This window comes from Embiotoca jacksoni, unplaced genomic scaffold (assembly GCF_022577435.1).
Source record: "Embiotoca jacksoni isolate LCO1_2020_lvr unplaced genomic scaffold, fEmbJac1.0.p SCAF_5, whole genome shotgun sequence".
NCBI lineage: Eukaryota > Metazoa > Chordata > Actinopteri > Embiotocidae > Embiotoca > Embiotoca jacksoni.
In genome coordinates this window covers 13646642-13673718 of record NW_027185403.1, presented here as the reverse complement: position 1 = coordinate 13673718, position 27077 = coordinate 13646642, and the positions used below count along the sequence as shown (strand labels likewise).

General features: G+C 41.2%; 4 protein-coding genes across 7 annotated transcripts in view; 2 read left to right on the top strand and 2 right to left on the bottom strand.

Annotated features, from left to right (window-relative positions):
• Window positions 1-193: 193 nt before the first annotated feature.
• Window positions 194-4627, bottom strand: prelid1a (PRELI domain containing 1a). 2 transcript variants are annotated; one of them, XM_069171353.1, is made up of 6 exons: window positions 4414-4627; window positions 3696-3815; window positions 2751-2976; window positions 2541-2654; window positions 2175-2253; window positions 194-1182 (listed from the first exon to the last, which is right to left on the bottom strand). In XM_069171353.1, the coding sequence occupies exons 2-6, from the start codon at window positions 3785-3787 to the stop codon at window positions 1061-1063; spliced, it is 633 nt and encodes a 210-aa protein (XP_069027454.1). In that variant the 5' UTR covers window positions 3788-3815; window positions 4414-4627; the 3' UTR covers window positions 194-1060. The 2 variants fall into 2 exon arrangements, with proteins under 2 accessions (XP_069027454.1, XP_069027455.1); XM_069171354.1 differs by lacking the exon at window positions 4414-4627 and adding an exon at window positions 3990-4385.
• A 499-nt stretch (window positions 4628-5126) lies between these two features.
• Window positions 5127-9806, bottom strand: npy7r (neuropeptide Y receptor Y7). Its single transcript, XM_069170990.1, has 2 exons — window positions 9731-9806; window positions 5127-7327 (listed from the first exon to the last, which is right to left on the bottom strand). The coding sequence occupies exon 2, from the start codon at window positions 7294-7296 to the stop codon at window positions 6181-6183; it is 1116 nt and encodes a 371-aa protein (XP_069027091.1). The 5' UTR covers window positions 7297-7327; window positions 9731-9806; the 3' UTR covers window positions 5127-6180.
• A 2644-nt stretch (window positions 9807-12450) lies between these two features.
• Window positions 12451-18052, top strand: trim105 (tripartite motif containing 105). 2 transcript variants are annotated; one of them, XM_069171616.1, is made up of 7 exons: window positions 12451-12538; window positions 13093-13434; window positions 15128-15223; window positions 15848-16075; window positions 16252-16265; window positions 16396-16511; window positions 16710-18052. In XM_069171616.1, the coding sequence occupies exons 2-7, from the start codon at window positions 13129-13131 to the stop codon at window positions 17267-17269; spliced, it is 1320 nt and encodes a 439-aa protein (XP_069027717.1). In that variant the 5' UTR covers window positions 12451-12538; window positions 13093-13128; the 3' UTR covers window positions 17270-18052. The 2 variants fall into 2 exon arrangements, with proteins under 2 accessions (XP_069027717.1, XP_069027716.1); XM_069171615.1 differs by having other exon boundaries at window positions 13071-13434.
• Window positions 18053-23051: 4999 nt separating this feature from the next.
• flt4 (fms related receptor tyrosine kinase 4) overlaps window positions 23052-27077 on the top strand; it is a 42994-nt gene continuing 38968 nt past the window's right edge. For both annotated transcript variants that reach the window (XM_069171033.1, XM_069171032.1), the window contains exon 1: window positions 23052-23408. In XM_069171033.1, coding sequence (XP_069027134.1) covers window positions 23351-23408 — 58 coding nt within the window. In that variant the 5' untranslated portion in view covers window positions 23052-23350. The remainder of the gene's footprint in view (window positions 23409-27077) is intronic.

The following is a 27077-nucleotide window of genomic DNA, read 5'->3' as shown; positions in this document are numbered from 1 at the left end:
TTTCCCTGCTTTGAGTCATTTTTAGAGTAACTGATGGTAAAAAAAAAAATCACCCGAAAGATTTTCATAAAGGTTTGACAATTAAACAAACTTTTTCTTTCTGTCCTGCTAATCATCGAGTAACTCCTTAAACTCCCATCCTAATTATGACTGAGCTGAAATAAATCAGGATTAACATATAGAAGAACACGTCATGTACAAGATCTCACAACAATTTGATTACAAAGGAAATATGCATTTATTAATAAGCTTGTATTCTATTGACAGAGTAAGTACACATTTGTTGCATGAGTGCATCACCAGGCCAAAGCTGAATGTACAATACAAGGTAGCCTTTTTACACATTTCAATGTAGGTGAAAACACTGCAGCCAGCTCTTACCACTGTATCATGGAGGCCACGTGAGTATTTCTTATCAACAACAATACAGATCCTTCTTCAGCGAATGTACTTCAACTTGAAACAAGGAGATGATCAGTCTTGGTAGAGTGATTAATGTAGGATTGAGTGAACAGAACTAACAAAGAAAATGTGATTGTAAGATTGAAAGAAAACAAACGAATCATAAGCAAAAAAAAATTTGGATGTTATAGTAATACTGATCTTAGCTGCTGAACATAAGCGATATAAAGGACAGGCGAGTATGACAAAACAACATGACATCCTGAAAGGAAACGGTGTAAAAAGCAAACGTTGATGGGCACAGTGGTTGAGCAAAGGTCTGAGAACAGTCAGATTATTTAGCTATCATGACTTTATGGCACCCTGAGCCATATTCAGTCATTCCTCTCTGAGATCTCTATCTCTGGTAAATACTGAGGAGGTGTGGTATCAAAGGTACAATAAACTCTGTGACATGAACTGGAACAGGATCTTGAACCCAGCTCAGGCCTTTTATGGTCCAGCCACCATTTCAGTTGGATGCTTCCTCACAGAGGTGTCTACCCAGGACTGGGATCTGGGTTCATCTTACATCAGTGCTTGACTGGACAATGAGAGGGTGTAAATGTAAATCTGTCCCAGTATCGGTGGCGGCAGCACAAGTGCTTTACGTGGCTCATCACACGTACTGTTTCTTCTGGGCATGTGAGGCGAGGTCTTTGGCTTTCTCTTTAGCTGCCAGTGCCGTCTCTCGCGCCCGCTCTGTCGCCGTTTCTGCTAAAGTTCTTGACAGAGGTTCACCTAAAAACAAAAAAAGAACAAAATATTGATGTTAATTAGATTGATTTGTATTTATGTGTGTTAGGGAAACCCATGCTATTCCATAATAGATGTGAAGAGACTCCCGAAGTTATCAATATTAGATGTTTCCCAGCAACATTAAGAGACATAAAAATACAGGGCTTTTAGGATCAGACACCAGTTTCAACGGGATACAATTAAAAGGTGGATAGACTCCTAATCCCAAACACATATATTACATAAGTAATCAATATCTTTGTTTATCTTAGAATCAACCCCCATAATAGACACTTTAAACTGCCAACACATTTTAACACACATTAAAATGTCCCTTTAAACAAATCAGACATTCTGCTAAAACACAAACAGCTTTACTTTCTAAACAGTTTCTAAACAAGTAAACTATTTGAAGAATGGTCCCATTAAAGCCAAATTAAATGATCTTACTTTTTAATATAAATTTGTGTAATTTGAACTTGCAGCTCTGGAGGGAAGTGAAACTGCGCACGGAAAGTTCCAAACTTTTCTGTTGACCCTCCTTTGAAAGTTGTTGAGCAAGTTTAACCAAATTTCCAGATTGTCCAAGAGACAAACTGTTTCCTACTAAAGTGACAGTGAACTTGAGAACAAGACAGATTTCTTTTAGACTTAATTGTTTGCTTATTTAACACTGCCCAGTTTTTGCTTCTTTCCCCATCAAACATTTTTGTCCACTTTAGACTTTACATCTGCAAACCAGAATCTCACATTTCTATCCAGCATCAGAACACCTTTTATCGTTGACCCACAGCAGGAAAGGCAAAAGATATTGCTAATAAGATAAACAAAATGTATTTTTGTTTATCTTATTTGTATTTTGAGTAATTAATGCAATTCAACTGATGTTATTGCTCAGAAGATCCCCCCCATTTGAAAACCACTTGCCGAGGTGTGATTTCTGCATCAGCCATGAAATTGAATGTAAATCCAGGAAACACAGAATAGTCATTTACCTTGCATTTTGGCAAGCACATGTTCGAAGCCTTTCATGGTCTTTGTGACACTCGTCTTGAACCTCGCCAGACCAAATTCCTGGAAAGTGAAGAAACAACATCAGCCAGGACAGAAAAAGACTTGTGGAATACGCAGTATAACACATCCACCATCAGTCAGAGCTTGGCAACAAAAGAGGACTTCTCTGATTCAATGTCATAAATCATTCAGTAATTCCAGTCCTGGCGCACAGATGCAACTGCTCAGCTGCTGCACCTTAACACTGCGTGTTGTGTTACTAATTACAGAATGAAAGAAAGGTCCCATTCGGACACCCCACACCACTACTTTCCCTGCGAGGTTGCATAATGCGGCGCTCCACTGACCTGAATAGCTCTAGAGAGCCCATAGATGTTGGAGGAGATCCAAGCTTCTCTTTTGATTTCAGTCCAGCTGCCATTCTCAGGGTTAATTTGGTACTGACATCGCTCTTCCACGGACTGAGGTAGACAGCGGAAGACAAAACAAAAGCAACATGAGGTCTTGTTGCCACTTGGTGCAATGCAGGGTGCTGAAAGCAAACAGTAAAAAGGTACCATGAGACGAGCGTGGCTGATGTTCCATGTTAGTGTGGTCATGGTCCTTTTCTGAGGGTCCACGATGGAGTCCTCGATGATGTACGCTGAGCTGGCCATGTGCTTTGGAAGATACCGCTCCATCCAGCGAGGCGCACGGCTCGTTTTGGTCAACAGACGTCTGGAAATGAGGCAGTTGGTCGGAGTAACCTCTCGGAAAACGATGTCCTCCGTCAAGACGTGATTACTGCAGGAGAAAGAGTTACGGATTTAAATGATGAAAAACCTCTACCACTAATAATTATTATCATTATAAATGCTTACGTTCGGGGCAGGTTCGGTCTGTTAGGTGCTTTAATTAAATATTATTGTTTCGCCTATTGAGAAATGATTATTTTGTCCATGCAAGAGTTCCCCAAACCCAAAGAGATCAAATTCACAACAGCAACAAATACTCAAACATAAGTAAGGGAAAAGCAACTACTTTGAACTTTTGCTTGATAAGACTTAAGAACAGTTAATCTACTATTAAAATCTATCACCTGATCAATTTGGTCTTTTCAGTTCAAGCTGTGGCTAACACTTACTGTCACAGTTGATTCATGAAACAACTGCATCCTCGATTTGAGGGTTTCTATAAGGGTTAGGTCAGTAAAATGGAATAAAATTGTTCCAAGATTGCTGTTTGGGCTGTTGTAGAGCCCAACATCTAAACATGTGCAATTTACTACAATATATCTATCGAAACAAACAGATCCCACCTGCGTTTTCAGTATTTTGTGGCTGCATTAAGGAGCATAAACTAAAAACACAGAAGTACAAGTAGCTCAGTAGTGCTGTACATGGCTCGAGTAATACTTGCTGTCCACCACTGCTGATCCTTCTCAGTATAACGTAACCCAAACCAACTGTAGATTTAAAACTGGAGGGGAAAAGAGTAAGTTTAAGCTCTGCTCTCCTCCTCACCTGTAAGGGTTGGGATATCGCTCCCAGAAAGCAACGCAAACTTGGTCCCAGGTGCTTTTTAGCAAACCTGCGCAGCAGAAATATTTCACCATTGTTCCCTTCCTTTACTCTGCTAATACCCTGTGGAAACATCGAACAAACAGAGAGTGTTAGTTTGACAGACTGACAATAACCCTGGTGGTTAACACACTCAATTATTTCACAAGAGCAGTTTTTATTTAAAAAAAAAAAAAAAAAAAATTAAAGTACATTTTTGTTCTGTAAAGTGTTAACAATCAAAAATAATTCACTTACATCAAAACACCACGACTGAAGAGTGATTATCGTGATTTACACGTGTTTTGATACGTTTGAAAATTAACCATTAAACAAACTCTTTCTGGCCAACATGACAGCTGTCAGTCAAATAAGGACATAAACCCGTATTATTTCACAAACATCGCACTGGTCCTCCTCGTATGACTGACAACAGACTACGTGGCACTCATTAGGACCACGGAGTAATACATATTTAAACAATAAGCGGCTAACATTAAAAAAAAAAAAAAAAAAAATCGCTGCTGTCACATTTGTCACGTCCTCACTCCTTTAGCTTCCTCGTTAGCATGAGCTAGCCCAGCGTGAGGCAAACCGTATGAATGAGCGCGCCCCGGAAATGTCTTTAACCGGCACTCAGAGAGCCCGGTCAGGAAGTCGGTCTGGACAAAGAGACGATTACCTGTACGGCGACACCATTTAAAAGGTTAGAGTTTGCATCGTATACTCCTGTTGGAGGTGTACTTCGTCGCGCAGCCACCTACAGATTATGTCGCGACACAAGAAGGTCACGCATTGACGACGTTTCCGGTCGGCGGTGCAGCTGCGATGTCTGCTCGGAACACTAGAGGGCGGCAGAGCAACACGCAGCTTTTAAACGCATCTTCGAACAGGACGTTTTCGCCTCAAATGTCGTATAATGTTGTCAAAACAACTCAAAGTGGCGTCTGTCGGGCTCCTTCCCTAGAAAGCAACAATTTATCTTTAACTTCAAGTTAAAAAAAAAAAAAAAAATGTATCTGACTTTTATGTATTTGTTTTAAGCAGGAAAGATTGCGCAAAATCTCTAAACATCTATTCTCACAGCTAATTTTTCCATTAGCCATTGATCTAACTTTAATGTTGGTTCTGATGTTAGTCCTGTTAAGGGCTTAGAGCCTCCATAATAATCTACAGCACATAAATAAATAAATAAATAAATAAATAAAAGCTAAACCAATAAATCAGTGTTGTGGGTGTCAAGAACCAGCAATATAAATAAATAAATCGGTTCCCTGCTGTAAAATGAATCAAGCTATGTAGACAAAATTTGTCCACTTGCTAATTAAATTCTTTATTGGATCAATTTGACCCACTTTTTTTCAGAATAAAGTATACAAGTTTGTGTGTGGAACTTTGATAAACCTCAACGCATTATTTCTATGTTTTGCTGTTGATGTTCAGATGGATTTGCTGTCAGGTTCAGAAAGTTAATGGGTATCTTTCCTGTGTGCCCGAGGGCACAGGACTACTGGACTCACCCAAAACTATAGGCATTAATAGTGTGCACTCAGAAGGATCTTACAAGCATTTACTTTACTTCTTCCATACTTTAATATACTGACACTACTTATACGACTATATTACTATACTAATATACTACAGAGATTTGTGTGCCCAGAGGCCACGTGGTCGATCCCTGTTCCAGTGACCATCAAACAATCTTCAACAAAAAACACTTTAGAAGTAATGATTAGCACAATCTGACTTCTTCCAACTGCCCTCTTCTTGTTTTTTCACTCGTCCTCAAAGCAGCTGCCCAGATTCTGTGATGAAGATGTTATTAACTTGTTAGTCTCGCTTCAAACAGGTCACTGGTTTGCAATCCCATTCCTCTGGAAACAAGAGTCCTGCTGGTTCATCTAATCAGGAACAGCCGGTTGCCAGGTGAGGATAATGAACTTCCTGTTTGGACAGAAAATGAACTGCTTTGGATTTCTTGGACGAGGCTCGAAGGATTCTCTGCTAGAACACTGTAATTAATCCAAAACACAGCATTTAAGTGAAAATCCTCCAAATATATTGAACATCCAACAAATAAAAAAAACAAGTGTGAAAAATGAATCTCTCAGTAATAATCAGTCTTCCCTTCAGCGAGAATGATGGATGAGACATTACCAACAACTTACAGGAGAACACATTATACATTGTACCAAGTTAAATAACACCTAAGTAAACATCTTAAACACATGTTTGAGCAGGTTTGACAAATGCATTTCACTAGTACCATTCACAAAGGAAAGAAGAGCCTTACATAAAGCGATTTGCATGCAAAGCTTTGGGCCTCCTCCAGTGACATAGATACTCAGACCATTCAAGTTGAAAGGCTACTTTTGAACAACAAGCACCACAAAACAGAGGTGCGTGTATTGTGTTCATATTCTACAGGCGTTTTTAAATCGAGGAAATCTCACACCGCCGTGGGAGGGTGTCCACCATTACGACCGTTCAGAGTCAGCCGTCTTACGGAGCGTGTTCTGAACGAGCCCTCCGGGTGGAAAGCATCCGGCTTATCCTTGCAGCGGAACACCATGAGGAAGCCATTCCTGTAGTTTTTATTCATCCACCCATACAGGAGAGGGTTGGTAAAAGTTGAACACATAGCCACGATATGAAACACTGTGTATATGAGCTTATACTCCTTAAACCTGAGCACCAGGTCCAGATCGCTGGCCAATTGGAACACGTGAAACGGCAGCCAACAGATAGCAAACACCACCACCACCAGCGCCAGCATCTTTGTGGTCTTTTTGCGGCGGTTGATGCTGTCGTTACGGCTGGATGGGCTGATATGATTCTTAAGTTTGACCCAGATGCATATGTAAGCATAACTGATGATGGCTAGAGGAATAATATACTGCAGGAGCAGCATTGAGAGGCTGTAAATGACTCCATCCCTGCTGGTCCCATGGGGCCACTTCTCAGAGCAAACAGCAATGCGCAGGTTGATGGACGGGATCTCCTCATTGCGGTACTCCCTGAATATGGCCAGAGGTGCTGCCAAGACAGAAGACATAGTCCAGGTGAGTGCCATGATGAGGAAGCTGGAGCTCCACGTGAGGCGCCGGCCAAGGTGGAAGACGATACAGCGGTAACGCTCCAGAGCTATGACAGTCAAAGTCAGGATAGACACATGCACGCTCAGGGCCTGGGCAAAGGGCACCATATGGCACAACAAAGCCCCAAACTTCCACTCATCTAGCAGAGTGTAAACCAGAGTGAAGGGCAAGCAGAGAGTGTTCACAAGGAGGTCTGCCAGCGCCAGGTTAGCTATGAAGAAGTTGGTCACTGTCCGCATGTTTCTGTAGCGAATAATCATGTAGATGACGAGAGCGTTCCCCAGCAGCCCCAGCAGGATGATCAGTGAATAAGCAGTGATCAAGGTGATTTGGACTCCGAGGTGCTTGGTGATGTCAGTGTGGAAACCAGGTGGGTGTAAACCCATGCTGTTGTTAAGAAGAACAGAGGGATCGGTCTCCCCAGCCTCCGCTTCTCCTGTGGTGTTGTACATGTCTGGTGGGCTCATTTTAGTAAAAGGTAGTATAAGGTGCCAACACCTGCGCAGAGAAAACACACAAAATGAAACAACTGTGAAAGTCAAGATAGGCTGGAAATTATTTCAAACAATAAAAAGAAATGACAACGAAGCAGACAACGTTAAAAGTACTTGAGCTTCAGGTGTTTATTTAAATGCTTCTCAATTTTCTCCCCAATTACTAACTCCCAACACCTCTGTTTTGGATTTGTTGTCACTGCCAACTCCACTGTGGGATACAACATGGCGTCACCGGGAGCTTGTTTGATCAGAGAGGTGTAACGTGGGCCAATACACATCCTCTTCTAAGAAACTACCACAACAAGCCAGGACTTATAAGTGCAGCTAAGAGGACTTGATCCCTCATTGGCGTATCTATCGCAACTACAAAGTGTCACTGCTATGAATCTGAACCCTTTCTCTTTGGTGATGGGCAAGTGTTTTGACCCTTTCTCTAAGGTATGATCAACTTTCCTTTGCTTCTTCTCTTTTTACACTGCAAAGTATAGAAATGAACTGTAGGCGATCCTGTCAGCATCTTCAGATAGACAAACCAGCTGTCGTTCACAGTCAGGGTCATTTCCTCCTCATCACAGATAGAGCTGCAAAGAGCTCTGACTTAATCCAACTTTATAATGAAATAAGGCTGAACACAACTGATACGCAATTATTTCATCATTCTCTTCATATCTCTCAGACAGAAAGTGTAGCTTTCATTGTAAATGTCACACAGATATTAAAGCCATCTAGTGTTTAACGCGAGAGTAATGAAACAGTGTAATTTAGAAGATAAGCGAATTCTCTCATGCTTGCAGCCTAATTATTAGAACAACTGTCTATGATTGCTTTGAGAAGGTGGATGTTCTGAAAAGTTCCCAAAACGAAACAGGGTTTTCAGTACCAGATGGCAATCAATAGAAAATCATGTCTTTGAACATGCTTTTTCCAAAACCCCGAAATATAGCTTGTAGATACCTCTAGGTTTTTATTTTGAAAAACATCTTTGTCCATGCGCTCCAGGTTATTTGTGTGTTTGCAGCATGTCATTTTTCAAAGGGACGTGAAAACCTATGCCACCATAAAGGCTGAAGAAAAATGATGGAGCAAGCAATGTGATCAGGCGTCAGCCAGTTCAAAGCTGCATCATTAGAGCTGCAGCCTGTTCACATTCACAGTCTGGATCTCATGAAGAGAATATTGTGTGGTGTGCCTAATATCAAACAACTGTATTTCAGCCATTATCTTGTCATTTCCAGTTAATTTATACCTGCGGAGAACTCCTGCCGAGTACAGAGAGTTCATTTTGTCATTACACGCATACAAATCACTGCCCGTTTGACTCTTTGATAATATCCTCCTACTGCTCTGCATCTTTATCGAGCAGATAAATGTTAATTACATTAGGTCACATTAAGCTAAGACGCTTTTGGCATCACTTGTCGTTTTTTTGTGTGCTTGCAGGCCTGAATCGACTTTGCACATTTTTGTGGCTAACACACAGCTCTTAAAGTTTTCTGCATGGGAACACAAACAACAAACCATGACACCGTTTAGTGAGAGGTCATCTCAGTGGTGACAGACACTTTTTGGTTGCTCTGGGGATCCGGCCTGTTTCTGGACGAAAAAACTGAAAACACTAAAGTTTACTGACTTCATTGCTTTTCTGTGGTTTTACAGTGGACTGAATGGGCATTAGCAGCATTGTTTTGTTGCTGTAATGTCACATTTAAAGGCAATGAATTGCATTGCAAAAAAAAAAAATCACACACGATAACACGCCATCTATGGGGACCACAGAAAATGTAGTAATTACAACAACCCAAAAAGCATGCACACCCTGCGCGAACCCTAATAGCACACAGCTGCACAGGAGCACCAGGTGTCGATTTATCAGACAGGCTGCAGACGACATTCACACTTTATAAAACATCAGTAATTTGTCAAAGCTACCCAGCGATAGCAAAGCCGACTAATCTGTTGCCACACACCTGCTGGAGCAAAAATTCCCATCACAAGTGAACTCGCCGCACTGCTATCAAATCATGATGAGCCAACATGAACCAAGTGCTAATCAACTGCATTGATGCGTAATTTGTGGCCATTTGTTCAATTCATTCAAAAATACGCATTGAAATATCTCCAACTGAGCTCTCATGGTTCATTCAAGCGACCAGACAGGTGCAAATCGTTTACATCCAACACAAATAGTCTCCTGAGGTACGTCATTTGAAAGCTTATTTTTTCCTGCTTTGTAAAGGCTTTTGTCATATTCAAATTACGCACATATGATAGTTGCAGGTTACGCTTTCACAAAAGAACAGAGAAATTCATACCTTGCACTTCAGAGACACATTTTTATCACAAAAGCTGCGCAATATTCATTTAAAGTCTCCAAGAACGCTATCCACATATTAATTGGACTCACCTTTCGCCCTATATCTCCTTTTGCAAACGGGTCTTCACTCGAGAGTGGCATGAAACAAGTGGGAAAAATCCCGAAGCTCCTCCCAGCCTGTAGCACTTGGTGCGCATCTTGTGTTTTGCCTGTGCGTTCGTGAGTCAGGTCTACAGGATTCAGTACGGGCGTCCTCATCTGTGCCTAAGGATGGCACTTTTCATTTTCAAGTGTTATTTAATTTAAACTGCATTATTCAGCAAAGACGTGTAATTAAACATCACAGAATACCCTTTGAAGTGCAAAACACGGACTTGATTTGCTGAGGTTATGACATTTTGCAGCTTTATCTCCATTTATCATAAGCTAAGTGTATGCCTCAAAGCTCCTAATTTCTCCTTCTCGTGGACAGTTTTGAATGAACTTTGAACAATACAGGGCTGTAAAGCAAATCCTCATCTTTTATAATTGCGCCACCTGCTTCCTCACACTTTCATAACTGATCTAATTCCTGCTATCAGATGAACAGCATTTGAAGGACTCTGTGACACAATTTTATATCGTGCAGCAAACAACTGTCATTTGACTTCAGGAAACCGCTGGAAAACAATAAAGACACAAACCCCTCATAAGCTCATTTCTCTGAGCTTCCATGACTGTTCCCAAAATAGATTAAAGTTGTCGCTGACCATACTGTTGTAGTTTATGCTGTAGATATACACATGCAAGGGCTTTCTTTAGCGCTGCTTTATTAAGAAGAAGAAAAAAAAAGAGTTATTGAGTTGTTTGAATGGGGCTTGGTGGGGAATTTCAATTACTATTTTAGTATTCAGAGTGTGTCATTTACCTGAATGATGTCAGTTCTTGTGGGGTTTTGAATGATTCAATGGAGTTATATTGTCGTGTGCCTGGAGCCATTTTCTTTCTTGTTTGCTTGAAGATATTTGTGAGAAGACAGTTGCAGGAATTTTTCAATGTTAATTTTTTTATGGTGACAAAACTGTAAGTTAAAGGTTAGGTTAACCTTAATGTCTCCCTCGAGCCTTGTTTCTGCTTTTCCCTGGAGTTGTGTTTCACCATTTAAGCCCAAATTTATTGTTGAGGGCAGCAGCATTGTATGAGATCCTTTAATCTTCTTGGTGCAATTTTATTTGATGAAGCAATTATTGATGTACTGATTGTCTCAGCAACATAGATTACCCTTATTGATTGAGGCAGTGCTGCCTCTGCCTAAATTTATTCTCTCAATTATGAGCAAGGCTGAGAGTTTTCTCAGCCCGACTAATGAATCACTCATTACAAACTTGCTTATCTCCAACAGATTCAGAAAAGCGGTTGTGGGGATTTACAGTGTGCAGAAAATTCAGTGTGAGTTTGACCCCTCACTTCATTGACATGTCTTTCATGAATCTCCCGGTGCTCATATATCAATCTTCACTAGTTATGAGCTGTTTAGGTTTCCCCTCCATGTGGCTGAGGATCCTGTATTTTACTGTTGCGTCCTCACGTCGCCCAGCACACGGTTATTGTTCTATCTGTCTGCCTGTGAACTAATGAATGTGGGAATGGAGGACAGATAAACAGAATCATTTTGCCTCCTCCTTTTTTCTCTCGCTCTTGGTGTTTCTCCCAGAGGTTACATTTGAGAGTTAGAAATGGTGTGATGCAGATGATAGCCTTTAATTCTTCAGTGATTGAAAATATTGACTTAAAAGGATGGTCAGTCTGTGAAGTCTGAGAATTGGATTCCCTGGGGTAAACATTTGTGTGGGAAGTTCCAATTATGCCTCCTGGTGAACTTGTCTTTTATCCCAAGACTTGGGCAATGTGTCCAAGAAGGCAAAAGTGATTCTGTATCTCTGTCTCCCATAGAAACTAAATTTAATAGCCACCCTCATTATAATCATTCCTGTAGCTGCGACTGAGGACACCAAGGTCATTGGAGGTTTTAATAACTTCAGGGAGAGTTATTTCTGTTCATAGGCTGTATAATTACAGACGGTGGATGGATGTACCCTTCACTGATTTAACATTTGGAATTCTGTTCACTTGTCACAGAAAGTAGTGTCTAACAAGTGAAATCAGCTCTCATGTCTTCTGTATCCCTGGAGGGACCATTCAAAAGTCTGAAAAACCCCCAAAACTGATCAGAATTATCTCAGTTTGGGCTTTGAATTTTTTTATTTTTTTTTATTTTATTTTATTTTTTTTTAGAAAAAAGCATGTATGAGAATCTGGGAGCATTTGTAAAATGTAATTGTGTACTTGGCAGGGGAGGTTTTCCAATGAAAGACACTACTGACTTGCACTCTGGAAATTTAGGAACCAGTTTAGGGACTTTACCTTTATGTTAGACTTTTTATGTTAAAAAGTCAAAATACATTGTTTTAATTATTTAAAGTAAGCTAAAAAAAAAAGTACATGTTTTTTGTGGTGGTTATTTCCTTAAAGTTTTGGACTCAGTTTCTAAAGTCCTGGCTACTTCCCTGCTTGTGGCAATACACAGTGGAGGAAGTGAAAATCACAATAACTGCAAATTTGTAATAGTGTGGAAATTTACCATTAAAAAAAAAAAAAAAAGTATATATAAATCGTTGTTTTTTTTAAGCAGCACCTTTATAAATTGAAACAAGAGTTTTAAGTAGAGGGGCTAAAAACTCTCCCTCCATTTACAGCCTGCTGTTTGCGGACCAATCAAATGTGTCTTTGTGGTACGCACATGCGCAGAACTCGTGTACGTCCTGTTCCCAAACAGCAGCAGCTCCAGGGGACCATCAGAGAGCAGAGGGAGGGTCTTTGAAGTACTTTGGCTTCACTTTTCTCCGAACAACCGACAACGTAAGTTCATCAAAGTGTTACCTAAATATCGAGTGTAGTTACCACACTTAAAGCTTCGTGTAGGTTTTGTTTTATGTCGCTTTAACAAGTTGTTTACAAGCACGCAGCTAAACGCTAGCACGCTCCAAGGCAGTGTAAAACCAAACAAACCAGCTGACCAAGCGTTGCTTTCTCAATACAAATCACAAGCTGGCTCATGTAACCTCGTGATATATCATCTGATTTCTACTGCTGGTCACTCAGATACACGTTTACGCTTCAAATGGCTGTCGTTTACACTTGAAATTAGGTGCCTGGTTTGAGCAAGAGAGAGGTAACTACAGGTAATCAGCGTCGGGCTTCAGAGTCCGAAACAAAGGCAAACAAACCACTGAACCTTGATCCAGATTTAAAAGATGATTTACTCATGCAAGGAAGCTGTAGAATGTAAACTTGTTTATTTGTTGTTTATTTCACCTGACGACAAACAGACCTGTGACCCAGTAAACTGCCTGAAGGAGATTCGTGTCTCTGTGTTTCTTTCTCTCTCCAGACTTTTGCTTTCACTTCCTCAGTGTGGACAGAACTTGGAGAGGGAAGAACCCTTCACTATGGCTGCTGCTGCTCCTCCTCCTCCTCCTCCTGCTGCTCCTCCATCCACTAAAGACAGCCTGAGAGAGGACCTGACATGTGCGATATGCTGCGACCTGTTCCGGGAGCCTGTCATGTTGTCCTGTATGCACCACTTCTGCAAACTTTGCATCTCCAGGTACTGGAGGGGAACACTGGGGCCCGTAACCTGCCCGCAATGTCGCAAGGAGTTCAGCTCCAAACAGTTTCAAACTAACTACCTTGTGACAGCCATGGTGGAAAAGGTGCGGGCCACTACGTCAGACACTTACATCAAGAATTTAGAGGTGGGTTCACTGCTTTCGCCTCCACTTCATGTCCAAGCATCATCCTGCTGTACGTCTTCCACACCTTCATTCTTGGCAACCTGTAAACTATTATTAAGTGTTTGGTAACCTTAAGCAAATAATTTTATGTTCCAAAGTAAACTGATCGAATACAAATGAGCAGTGTAGAGTTTTATAAACTCTTTCCAATCCTAATCCATATTTCAGTCCACATCTGTGTTTATTTCACTGTAGTTCGACCCTGAACATATCTCCCTTGAATTGCTTGAGCCAAAGTTCACCCTCCGCTCCCCTTTATATTACTTTGTGTGACAGGATATAAAACTTAAGCACAGGAGGGGGACCAGTAAACATGGCCAGAATAATAAAACCACCTATATCTTTTAATGCAATCTAATCTCAAAATCGCTGTAATAAACTGCACCTTTGTCACTCGTTATGTTTAATCGTTTTTCATACTGTGACAGAGAGGTGTTTATCCAACTTTATGATTGTTTTTACACAAACAGTTGAACATTTTTGGAATTACACTTATCAGCTGCCTTCCCAAGAGTTAGATAAGGATTGTTTTGTTTTTTTTCCAGCAAATATAAGCCTACAACCAGTAAACTTAGTTTAGCATAAAAGTAAAAAAAATAATTCCTGAAGTCATAAAGACTGGAAATGGTGGGGGGAGGGGGACAGCTAGCTGGTAATACAATCCACACTTCTAAAGAGTGATAAATAACTTGTTATATCTGATTTGTTTCGTCCTTTCAAAAGCTCACAAGTTGAAACAATAAGGTCCTATGGGGTCTTATTCACAGGACTATTTCTTTGAAGGGTGCAGTGGCTTCTTGGGGTCTTTGCTGGTTGCCTTGCAACCTCATGGTCATAATAAGACTTCAGGAAAGCAAAAGAATGTATGAATTAAAACTTGCATTTATTTTGTGATTATAAAGCAGGTCTGGGTGTTGCATAGATACTGTGAGTGTCAAAGCGTTCAGTCCACAGACAAACGCATACAACCTGTTTTCTGCAACTGTGCCATTTGGACTTTTGAAAGTCTGTGATGTCACAAACCCACGCTCCATTGTGAAGCTAGCAAGCAACTAGAAAACGTGTAGCTGGTCTGGGCATGCGTCACTCCAAGAAGAGTCGGCAATCAGAGAGGAGGGTCGCTGATGTTAATAATGCGCCTCAAAGATACAGACACGAAACAGCCTGTACTTGGTAGAGCTCCTGAGAGAAGCTTAAGAGAGGAGATGTGGAAATATACTGAGATGTTTTTTGATACTTAAAACCACACAGTCTTTATATTCTACTGGATATGAAGATTACAAATAAAACACATGTAAACCCTAAAATATGAATCATATGAGGCTGCAGTTTGTGCTATTGTTGCATTAGATTGCATGAAATTATATATGTAAAACGCATGCACACAGTCTTAGAAATAGTTTTGAACATAATGCAGTTGAAATCAGTAACACAGTAAAGTATATCCTCAGAAAGTGTGAGTCAGCACAAACAGTAAAAAATATATGTTTGGACAAAAGACTTTCAGGCAGCAGTTGTTATTGTAGGGCTGTTTTTTTCTGGTCATTCAGTCTTTCATACTTTTACAGTTACTAATGAGCTCCATGACTCTCTGCAGTCTCTCCTACTTGTAATGTTTCTGTCCTCACACTGCTTTGATTTTCATACTTTACAGAAACAACTGAAAGAGACTTTGGAGAGCCTTCGCCTGAAGAAGGAGGACTTCATCAACTGTATTCGCGGAGACAAAGAAAAGATGAATATCATAAAGGTAAACTGCTCTGGGGATCTGAAGGGATGGCAGCCCTTAACAGATAAGAATGCACATGTCCTCCCTAATGGCTGTTTGCAGTATGTCCCTGTGCATATTTAGTGGTGTTTGCAGTCGTGGTAAGTGTCAGTTTGTGCTTTGATATATGAAACACAACGGTCTTACGCTTGGGGAAATAAACGTCTTTCAAAACTCAGCTCTGCATGTGAAATCCTCTCCTCTTTGTAGTTGCATCTTTTCATGACAATAATGCTGCCAGCATTTTTCCTCAACAGAAACAGACACTGGCTGATGTGACAGATACAAAAATGTGTCCGGAGTGCGGGTGACAGATGGCAGATAGGAGCTGGGGTTTGGCTTTGTCCGCCCTGCTGATATGATGAAAAGGAAATCGTTCCCTGTGAAAAAACAGTCTGTTGTTGTTCAACACATGGACTTTTGATGCTAATTGAATCTTCATTACGTCTTGTTTGCATCGGTCTGTATTATACCAGCACTCTTCTGCAAGTTAATCAGAGCGTTAATGGAACAAGTACCATGGCAACATAAAGCGGGTCAATAAAAGCGTGGCGGCACATAGAGAATACCACATTATGTAACATCAGTCATTACTCCCCGCTTCAGAGAGCCACGGCAGATCTGCAGGCTCGTGTCAAAGGCGAGTTTAGAGCGCTCCATCAGATTCTGCATGATGAGGAAACAGGCCTGCTGGAACAGCTGAAGAGAGAGCAGGAAGAGGAGCTGGAGAAGGTCCAGCGCCACCTGGAGGCCTCAGAGCTGGCAGTCAGGCAGCTGGAGGACAACATGCGAGTGCTTGGTAGTGCTGCCCCTGACAACATCATACTGACTAAGGTGAGGAAGTCTCATGTAAACAAAAACGTTAAATGAGAACCGAATTTTGAAATTTGTTTATCACATTTGAACTTAAAAAAAAAAAAACAACAACCAGAGTATCTTCTAAATTCTGATTTTTGCGTAAGTTTGAAATATAATGTTAATGCGATTTTCTTTCATTTCCTTCTCACTAGCTCCCACAGATAAGGTAAGCATTCATTTCAGCGTGGTCACTGATCAGTTACTCTGTATTTTTGCACCTGTCATGTGCTTATTTGATTTTTACTTCCATTAGTACGAAGAATGGATGATGAAGTTTTCTTTTCTTTTTTTGACAGGCCATGCGTGCAGGTGGATGTTGCCCCGCAGTTTGATGTAAATGCTTTCAGCAACAAATACATGGCTCCATTGCAGTACATCACATGGAGAAGGATGTTCATGTTTTTGAAACCAGGTAATTTAACTCATTAAAATGAGTCGAGCTGAAAAGTGATTGTTCCCCCACAATGGGAGTAAATAAAGGAAAACGAGTGGATTATTGTCTGTGACACCATTCCTCCAATGAAAGGATCTATTTTCAATTTAAAATGCTGAGTATGAACACCGAAAATATTCTCAGTGTTATCATTTAATGAATTGTTTCACCCTAAAGGTCCTTCTCCATTAACGTTTGACATGGACACGGCTCACCCGAGCATCCATGTCTCCAGGGACAAAACGGCGGCAGTTGAATGTGACCTCATGACCCACTACCCGAACCACAACAAGCGTTTCCTCCAGTGTGTCAACATTCTGGCCGCCCAGGGCTTCCAGTCAGGTCGACACTACTGGGAGGTAGAAGTGGGCTCGAGCCCTAAGTGGGACCTGGGCGTTGCCTCCGAGGCGGTGGACAGGCAGGCTCGGATCAAGCTGAGCCCCGAAACAGGCTACTGGACTCTGCGGCTGCGTAACGGGAACGAGTACTCCGCCGGAACGCAGCCGTGGACGAGGCTGCACCTCGCATCTTCACCACAGAGGCTCGGGGTTTTCTTAGACTGCGACGAGAGGAAGGTGTCCTTCTACAACGCCGGCGACATGAGTCTGCTCTACTCGTTCACCAGCGGGCCGAGGGGCAAGGTGTTCCCCTTCTTCAGCCCCTGCATCACTGACAGAAGTCAAAAACCTCAGCCTCTGAGACTCCTCCACTACCCTCCTGTCGCTCTGTCTGGCTAACATGGCTGCACACAAACAAGAGCTGTTCAGCATGTAGGAGCTGTTACTTCACACATCGACCAAAGACCATTATCATTCCGCATTTGAAAGGCAGCACTGCCATTATTTGCACCATGATGCCATTTCACAATAGTTTCAGGCTGTTGTTTTGTTTTACGCACCAGATGCTGTTTTCTTTTTTAATTTTCTGAAATTCATGAAATGTTATGAAAATTGCCATAATTACCATATTAAAATTTATATTGTATTGTAACCACTCTAAATAGGCTTTAAATGCATTATAAACCACTGTATTCTAGCTTCGATACATCAAAGTACATTTTATGACCTACTAGATCTACAACAAATATCTTGATAATCTAAATGATGGTCTCATCAAGTCAGACCATCTTTCACCTCACTTGGAAAAGGGTCTTGTAATCATCAGGTTAGTTATGAAATTATGATAAAGAAATTGTGCACTTTACTGGTAGATTTTATATGCGATTATATGGTTTACTTTTATTTTGGATGTGGTTTCCGCTCGGATGTAACGCTCGCCTTGATTGTTAATTACCTGTACATTCATTTCTATTCATTATATGTGCCTAATTTTAACGTGTATGTACTAGAGAGTAGACGTCTGTCTATGGAGAATGTTTTATATGGTGGTCATTGCACATCGTAGAAAAACACATGGATACATTATTTTTTATCATTTCCTGATTTTTTTCCCCCCCCCCCAAAAATATTGTAAAACCTGATAAAACTAATAAACCAAATCACTTTTTCTTCCTTAAACAACCTCGGTCTTTGATTCTTCTCTGCCGCTGTGACACTACACACAGTCACGACCTGTGAGAGTTCAAAGTCGACCCTACTTGAAATAATCAAGGATGTTATTAAGCATCATCAAAGCAGAGCGCATGACTGAGCACAGGCTGATGGGAATTTCAAAGCAGTTAATGGGAGAGACAGTGAAGGGTTGTTGACTCTCCTGCACCTGGACTGGAACTTTTGAATGCATGAGCCATCCCTGACACTTAAACTGCAAGAATAGGCGGATTCTCGGTTATCTTGACAAACACACAAGAGCACCGACGTCCTGTTTCCTCCTACCAGGTGAAAGGTCAGATAAACAGAGTGACAGTGAGGTTGCCTCTGGGCTTTTTGACAGGCGCACTAAAGCAGGATGCTGCTGCCTGCTTTTCTGATTGGAAAAGTTGCACAATGAACCACACCAGTGGGGGAACCATTGCTTTTCCTGCAGCAGCAGCAACGTGGAACATTCATGGGTACACTCACAATGCCCTCATCGCTCACTATACACTGCTGTGCATTAATCATGCTGTTTAATCGTTATCTCAATGCGCCACACCTGTCAGGCAGATGGATTGTTTTCACCAAAATTTGTGAATAAAATCTGAGAGAAATAAACCTTCTGTGAGCATAAAATAAATCTTACATCTTTCAAATCAACTCATTTGGGAGTGAAAACAACTGTTGTGTTTGTATTTTTGCATATGCACTGCAAGATTTTAAAAGACAGTGGGAGGAATGTTCTATTAGGTAGGTCACTGATAAACTCACAAAATATCTCATCTTGTGTCTGTGTAGTTCCTCTTTTCTCTAGGAAGCTTTTTAGCATCTTTCAAGTGATGACTTTAGGTCTTAAAGCAACATTAATCTATATCTTTTTTTTTTAATTTTTTTTTATTGATAATGGGTGGAAAGACTCATTGATATGTAGAGTTGTTTATTTGATAAACTCAGAAAATTATCATCCAACTCTGCTGTTCCCCTCAGCCCTCCAGACCATCTTCACATATCTAATTGATCTTTTTTTAATGGACAACTTAAAGTCTTAAAAAAAAACTTCTTTTTCACCTTGTCTGGATGAGCAAACACTTGATACTTCTTGAAACTGCCTATCGATAAAGATGATACGACAAGTCACAAAAACAGACCCAAGAGCACAGCTCAGACAAAAAGCAGTGAGACAGACCTGAACACTGAAATGCTTTTAAACAGTTTGAAGGTAAGTGGAAATGAACCGGTATATATACTAGGAGACTGATCAGTGGACGGGAAACAGCTGAGCAGGTCAGTCGGGAGGAGGGGTAGATCAGGTGGTTCTATTGGCTGGTAGGTCAGGCAGGTGGGAGTGGCACGGTCTGAAACTACAGCTAAATAAAGGGTCTGAAACAACAGCATGAACAACAACAAGACTGAATGAATGAGCAGACCGAAACCCCAAAACATGACATGTCAAATAAGTTAAAACCACATTCGTCACATAGAAAAAGTAAGTATACTGCTATGATTAATTAAAATTCATAAAATCATTATCTAGATTAGAACCCACAGAGGGAGTGACCAGTGCTTATTTTAGTTAAACTTCTGACGTTGATGGTCTGGTGTTATCTTTGCTATTGAAGTGTGTGGTGTCTTCATGTTCGGATCGAAATAAATCTTTAAGGTCCACAAAAAAAAAAAAGGTTGTCAATGCCTATGAGTCTAGCAAGAGATTTAAAGACATCTCCAAATTATTTGAGATCATTCCTCTGTAAGGAAGGTAATCTATAAGTGGTGCAAATTTTAAACATTCGCAAGTTTGTCCAAGACTGTTTGTCCAAGCAAATTCAGGCCAAAAGCTGTATGATGCAAAAAGATGTGTCCAAGAACCCGAAAATTTCATTATAGGATCTGCAGGTAACTCTCGCAACTGTTAATGTCAGAGTCTCTACAGTCAGGAAGAGATTGCACAAATCTGACCTGCATGGGGGGTGTGCGAAGAAAAAAGGCTTTTGCAGTCCAAAAAGAACATCAGAGAAACATTACAGTTAGCCAGTGAATATATCAGCAAAAAGTTTTATTTGGAATAGTATGCTCTTGACAGACAAATTGTTGTGCCACAGTACCATGTTTGATGCAGGCCAAAGGCAGCTTTTCCAGAGAGGAACCTCAGACTAGCTGTGAAGCATTATGTGGCAATATCGTGGTATGTGTGCTTTGCTGCCTCAGGGACTGGCAGCATGCAGTCATAGATTCAACTATAAACTCTGCATCATATCAGAGAGTACTTTAAGATTGTTTGAGGCCACCTGCTGATGCCGAACTGGGAGTGGACCTTTCAACAAGATAGTGATCCTAAGTACAACTACAAATCCACCAAGGATTGCCTCAAAAAGAAGTGGAAGGGTATGGAATGGCCAAATCACAGCCCAGATTTAAAAAAAATAATTAAAATGTTGTGGGGAGAATTTAAATGAGCACAAGAAAACCCCGCCCCAAACAGCAGACAAAGTTCAAAACCAGCTCATAAACAAAAAGCCAAATATTCATCAGGAGTTGGTGAATGAATATTGCAACTATGTGTGGTGTGCAGACATATAACTCCCATTGTACTGTAGATGTCTGTTGGATGTGTATATAGGCAGCCATTTTACATAGACATTTACTCTGTATGGCGTTAATGTTGTGCTGCTCCCAAGCGGCCAAATAATCAATTCAAACATGTTAAGAATAATTTGAATGTGAAAAGTTTGAGTTAAAGGAAAGAAGTCAAATGTCAGGTCCCAGTTGTTTCATCATCAAAGATGTAGTCCAGTCGCAATCCACCCAGAGATACAAGTCACGGCTAATTAGCTGGTAAATAATTTATATGTAAGAGTGTTGCTCCTATAGTTGGGGAAGCTTTCATAACTACTGAACAATGACATGACACACAACTGATGAGACATTTTGACTGCTACGATCAAAACAGAACCAAAGACTCTTTCGAACAGTGACAGATACTTCAAAGTTACCAAAGTGCAGTTCAGCGCACAGGCCCATGGGCATGAACTGAGAGGGAGCGAGTTTGCATGCTTGCGCCACATCCTTCCTATGATAGTAATTGTGGAGCTGTAGTCTGTTTCCTGACCTGAGGATGGGCCGGATGAAGTGCTAGCACTTCAAGGCCAGGTCCTTGAGTCCTCAGTTGTCTCTCAGGAGCCAGCAGGATTATAAACTCAAATCTTTTCATCTGACACAGCATAGGCCGTCGTGCTATCCCGCATTAGAGCTAATGTTTGTTATCACCGAGTGGCTCATGTGTGCAGTTTCTTATTAAATTGGCCATTCAAGTGTTTTTGTGCAATTATGAAATGATCTGCTATATTCATAATGAGATTTGGTAACTCCCTGGACAAAGCTTTGCTAGCCTATCAACACGATTTAGAGTGTTTATTTTCCTCTGAAGCTGAGGGCGCTGCCGGGTTGCAACCAGGGGAACATTTTAATTACAACCATTCAATCACAACATTGTGTTTTAGGGTCAGCGAGGTGGCCTGCCGTGAGGGATCTGGGGAGAAACACATGCCCACAATAACATGCATCCTTTGACTCCCTGTTATTTCACACACTCCTGATGGTAGGTTCTTCATAGCTCAGAAACAACTGAGAATAACAACATGTGCATGTCAAGGAAAAATATTTTCTCTCATCCGTCTTATCGACAGCTGCTGTTTGATGGGTGAACTGATGTTCAGCAGCTCTGAAGGCACCTTAGAAAGGAGTCTGGACGATAGCAGTATTATTGTTGTAATGGATTTCCAAGTGCAGATACAGCACATTGATTTAAGAGCATGCCCCTGGTGCTGGAAAGTAAAGCTGTCTGGGATTGATTACACCGGCTTGAATGGGTATGCTGGTTTTTCTGTGGCTCCGTAAGAGGTTTGAGCGACCCTCGAAGCACACCACTGCACCTGAAACTCCATCTGTGTGGGTGCTCAAACTCCCACAAGTGCACACCTCTGTCGTACCCTCTTTAACTTGTCTGAGCCTGTATGGTACACAGGTGTTCAATTTTCCAAAATCCTCTCCCTGCAAAATAAAACAGGGCTGCTCGCAGCTCGCTAAGGGCATGTCGTCCTCCTCGTACATGGTTTTCATTCATACTCCAAGGAGTCCCTGAGGAGGATGGATGTGTGGGTGGAGGGGGTTAACAGGGTTTGGACAAGGCTGGAAGAACTCAGTTTCATTGAAGCCATCACTACATCTGACCCTTTGCATGAATAATTACAGACTCTTCATAGAAAGGCACTCCCAAAACTTAGCTCAGGTTGTGATTGTTTAACATGAGGAATAATTTGTGTTTACAAGACCAAAAGATATCTTTTCTTTACATCAAATTACAGGCGGATATTTGACCCCAACAGATAAAACTGCACTGACATTTTGGTGTCAGGAGGACCTTTGAATTATAGTGTAGGTATATGATTTTGTAGATTAAAACTGGTTGAGCAAAAGGAGAGAACATCATGTGAGATTCTCCTAATGTTCCCCCAGAGGCTGTGTCTTTGCTCCATCTCGTTCACTACCTGTGGCGACACTGTCGTATTGCTGTGGTGGCTTTGTGAGAATCTCTGATGGTATTAGGATTACCCGCTGAGCTACTTAGGTGTCAGGATGTCTTTAGAGGCTTCTGAAAAAAACACCCCAAAAATGAGAATCTATATCAAACAGATTTGTAAAAAAAAAAAAAGGAAATCCACAGCTACAGAAGAGCATCTGCAGTCTTCACGCTGCCCTTTCCTTAATCAGCCCCACAATGTATTATTACTGCAAGTCTGTAACATATAAAACGAATGGAGTCTTGCAGGGGGGAAATTAGTCATGGATTTTTAGGAGAACCCCTACCCCCTCCCTACACACACCCCCACCCACCAACACTCACTCACACCCCTTCAATTCAGCTTGTTTTATGAACTGGGTGGGTGGCTGTGCTTGCGCTCCAGTCACGAGCAAAGGAAAGGGAAATCATTGTAAATCCCATTCAGTGCCTGATGCATCCTTTTGACAAAACGAAAAAAAAAACACGTTTTGTTTTTTTACCCTGCCCTCTCTGTGCATAGTAGCCTACAGACAGGCATCGCTCGGTCGAGGCTCACCTGAGTTTTTTTTTACCCCACCATTCACGGACCTTTCATTCAAATCACCTTCCCAGCGTCTCCACCGGCGTAAAAACCAACGAGCCCCTGTTGTTGAGTCCTCTTATTTTTTCTTATTTTTAAAGAAAAATCCTCAGGCTTCTGAACTTTCTGGACCGGAGATCTGGAGATGAAGACAGATTATACGCTTTTCTGTCGGACTTGGATTGGAATAGTGTATGCTTCAGGTGAGGAGACTTCAGTGAGTTTGAAAGTTTTGAGCGCACAACTTTTCATCACGGGAAAGGTCGAGCTGGCCGTTTACACTGATCTGAGCTTTTATTCTGAAATGGTTAAAGATTGTTTCTTTGTTAAAACGAAGCCAGGAAGATACTGTCTGCGCAATTATTTATTTTAAATGATAAACCAAATTCCTACTTTAAATCTTATGCGTCATATTCAGTCAGAAGCTTCAAGTATTTTACATGTTCCTTTGAATTCCTTCTGATCCTTCCTGCAGTGCATATGAATGTATATCCTCCATTCATCTCTCATAAATAACTGAAAGTTTGCCTGTTTGGCTCTCAGTATGGGACCGAGTTAATAAGGAGCCTAGTGGCAGTCTCAAAGTCCACATGCAGATAGGCACTAGAGGGAGGCATGCTGTTGTTGTGCTTGATAACGAGGCAGCTGTTAATTGATGATGCTATAAAACTCATGGGGAGAAATACTAGCAGGTTGTGCTGTATTGAGTTAGAGTGACTTTCCTTCAGTTATGGATGTAGGTCACATTGGGAGGAGAAACCTCACTGACCTAGACTGGGCTGCCATGTGGGGGTGGGGGTCTCTTCCTATCTCCCTAAGTGGTCTTTTCAAGGAACCTTTTTTTTTGTAACTCAAAGAAAGCAGTCTGATGTGCCTTTGTGTGGACTTTGTTGTCACTTGTATGTCCAGAAAATCCATGAAATAAGTAGGCTACTTGATGGACTTTTGTTTGCACAATTGAAATCAGATACTTGATGCCCCTCTGACCGACTTTGCTGCCATATAGTATGGCTGAATTTTTTTCCCCCTGCAGATTTACACAATGAGTGAATGTGTATGTTGGAGCTCATCACTGATTGCTGTCAAACAGCTGTTCATAAAGATCAGGGAATACTTTTGTGAGGGGGCAGTCGCCATATGGCTGCCCAAATCATAACTCTGGGGAGGACGGATGGCTCTTTTTATAGATAACACTGAGCTGTGCTGGGTGGGTCACTTCCATTCAGATAAACAGGGGAATTACAGCCCTCATTTACAGTAAAAATGATGACTCATAGTGATAATAGGTTTTATGATGTGTGACAATGTGTTTTTAACCTGGTCACATGTTCTTTAGCGGCTCTATCCAAACTTTTGCGGAACCCAAAACAAAGAGAAAACTGTCATTAAGCCACAACTTGTACCTTGGAGTTGTAAAGCTACGTCTGACATTCCTGTCATCACACAAAAGTAAAGTGCTTATTAGCATATGTGCAGCGTTATTTGTCAACAGACTTATTTGCAGGGTGTAGATTCAACCATATGCAGCCTCCATCTTTCTCAAACTGATGCTGGAACCCTAAAAGAGAGACAGAGTATCTCAGAATGATCTTTGAGGCAGAACACTTCATATCAGAGGCTCCCATTTTTTAAGTGCAGCCTCACAGCAGGAACCTGTGGGTCTGAGTGCCACATAAAGGTAGAGAGGGGAGAGGAAGATGACATGTTCTGGCTCAGTATTGCTACTTTTTGAAAAGTATTCAGACTGAAATGAATGTGAAATTTGAGTTATGGTTGGATGTTTTATATATATATATATATATATATATATATATATATATATATATATATATATATATATATATATATATATATATATATATATATATATATATAATAATGTCTTACTGAGGGTTAAATATGTTATTGACATACCTCAGTTGTGCAATTCATGCAAAATGTTTCTTGTCTTCTTTCCCTCATGAATTCAGAGCATGACACAACTCCAAGATGGTGAGGACGGACTTTGAGCAGAGCAATTTACCTCTTGTCTACGATTGTCTTACTTTTGAGATTTCTCAATGAATAATTTAGGTCACAAGTCTTGTTTTAGACGGCTAAATACGATCTAAAATGCCCTTTGTCTTTGGTCTAAAGAGTTTTCTTAACCCTCTTCGCCCCCAGCTCCCCCCACCCCAAATTTCTTTCAGCTTAATACAAATGTGTGACATTAAAAAGACACTTCTGAACCTGATGCAAACATGATGACAGCACTGGCTTGGCATTATTATGATAAGAAGGGGAGAAAGAGGGAGAGTGGATTGTAGACCTGTCAGCCCAGAAGTCATTGTCATTTTAAGCGGGGAGAGGATATAATTTACACAGCAGCTGCATTTATAAAGCTTGAAGATTTCACCCCGAGCCATTTTCTACCATCTTCCTGTCACGCTCTGTCTCTGGTTTGAATTACGGTGGGTCCAAAACATTTATCACACAACTACAGAAATGCTGTCTTATTTAAGAAAGAGATCATGACGCAACTTTGCCGGTGTAGGATACTATTGACATGAATTGTGAGTCACTGATTGATTCAGCTCCTCATAATTTCCTTGTTTTTGTTGCTGCATAATTAGCTGTTGAAACCCTGCAGTAAAAAAAAGCTGCATATGAAAGCAGTGAATCCTTTTTTTAAGCTGAGCTCCAGAGCCAAATGATCTTTGGCTTCCTCTGGGTCTTGGGTACTTGGTGTTGATATTTCTTTTAGCAATGTTTTCTGTACGCATACCTCTGCTTGATCAGATCATCCCAGAAATCTGACTCTCCACTCAGGGTATTATTCTAGTTGTCCACTTGTAGAGGTTGAGTTGTTTTAGCCAACAATAGCCCCCCTATTCTCAGTGCTGATCTCGGGATACAACCTCAGGACTCTGAGGAGCGGACCCACCGTGTCTGTCCTTGAATATCTTGTTCTATCAGCTGGAGAGCAGCTCGGATGAGAGAGGAATGCCGCCGCTGCTGCTGCTCCGTGTGGGAAGGTTTCTGCAGTAAAGTCCAAATAAATAGGGAGTCCGGTGGTTCACTCATCACCGGCATGGGGCGGCGAGGCCCCATTGGGCATTTGGACGTCTGGTCACTCACTTTCTCATCATGCTAAAGCACCGACACCCCAAGTATGACTGGAGCTGAGAGATAAGCTCTTTCAACACCAGGAATCTGCAGCACAGGCCAAATATGTGTTGAAGTCAGTGGTAGATAGTTGATGAAAACCATCTGTGGCATTTTTGTTTTCATATTTCTGACCCCTCCACGTTTTCTATGCCCAGTTTTTAGCCCTGCCAGTTGCATGGCTGTGTGACAATTGGTTGATCCACCACTTGACAGTCATTACAGTTTGTATAGACACGACTCTTCTACTAATTCTGGTAGTCCTGGGACTTTTCCTGTACCTTTCTGACTTAAGTTAAAAGTCTTGACAGCTACGCCATGAAATGCCAAAATACTCATGAAGCAGAGAGGATGAATCCAAAGAACTTTAGTGATTATCCAACTCCTCAGTGGCACTACCCTGAAGTTCACATTTTATGTTTTGATGAAAATATCTCACCAACAATTTTGGGTTAACAAAATAAAACAACATAAGAAAAGCTTTTGTCATCTTAGTTTTACAAACTGTTTTAGGTAATGTGTGTCAATTTAAGTTGCTTGGTGACCTCACCTACGGTAAGTAGGTGTATGTACTCACTGCTGAGACTGTTCAGTTCTACAAACTCATTCAACCTTGTATGCTCGACTCGACTTGGCTGATGCTGATACCAGTTCTCATACTCGCTGCCCCTACCTCTTCCTGTAAACCATCAGCCTTTACACCAGAGAATACCAAACAGTCCTCTAAA

Coding starts and splice junctions, on each gene's coding strand:
- prelid1a (XM_069171353.1), bottom strand. CDS start 3,787: ATGGTGAAATATTTCTGCTGCGCAGGTTTGCTAAAAAGCACCTGGGAC. Junction 2,977..3,695: donor CGATATCCCAACCCTTACAG/GTGAGGAGGAGA, acceptor TTTCTCCTGCAG/TAATCACGTCTTGACGGAGG. Junction 2,655..2,750: donor TCAGCCACGCTCGTCTCATG/GTACCTTTTTAC, acceptor TGTCTACCTCAG/TCCGTGGAAGAGCGATGTCA.
- trim105 (XM_069171616.1), top strand. CDS start 13,129: ATGGCTGCTGCTGCTCCTCCTCCTCCTCCTCCTGCTGCTCCTCCATCC. Junction 15,224..15,847: donor AAAAGATGAATATCATAAAG/GTAAACTGCTCT, acceptor TCCCCGCTTCAG/AGAGCCACGGCAGATCTGCA. Junction 16,512..16,709: donor GTTCATGTTTTTGAAACCAG/GTAATTTAACTC, acceptor TTCACCCTAAAG/GTCCTTCTCCATTAACGTTT.
- npy7r (XM_069170990.1), bottom strand. CDS start 7,296: ATGAGCCCACCAGACATGTACAACACCACAGGAGAAGCGGAGGCTGGG.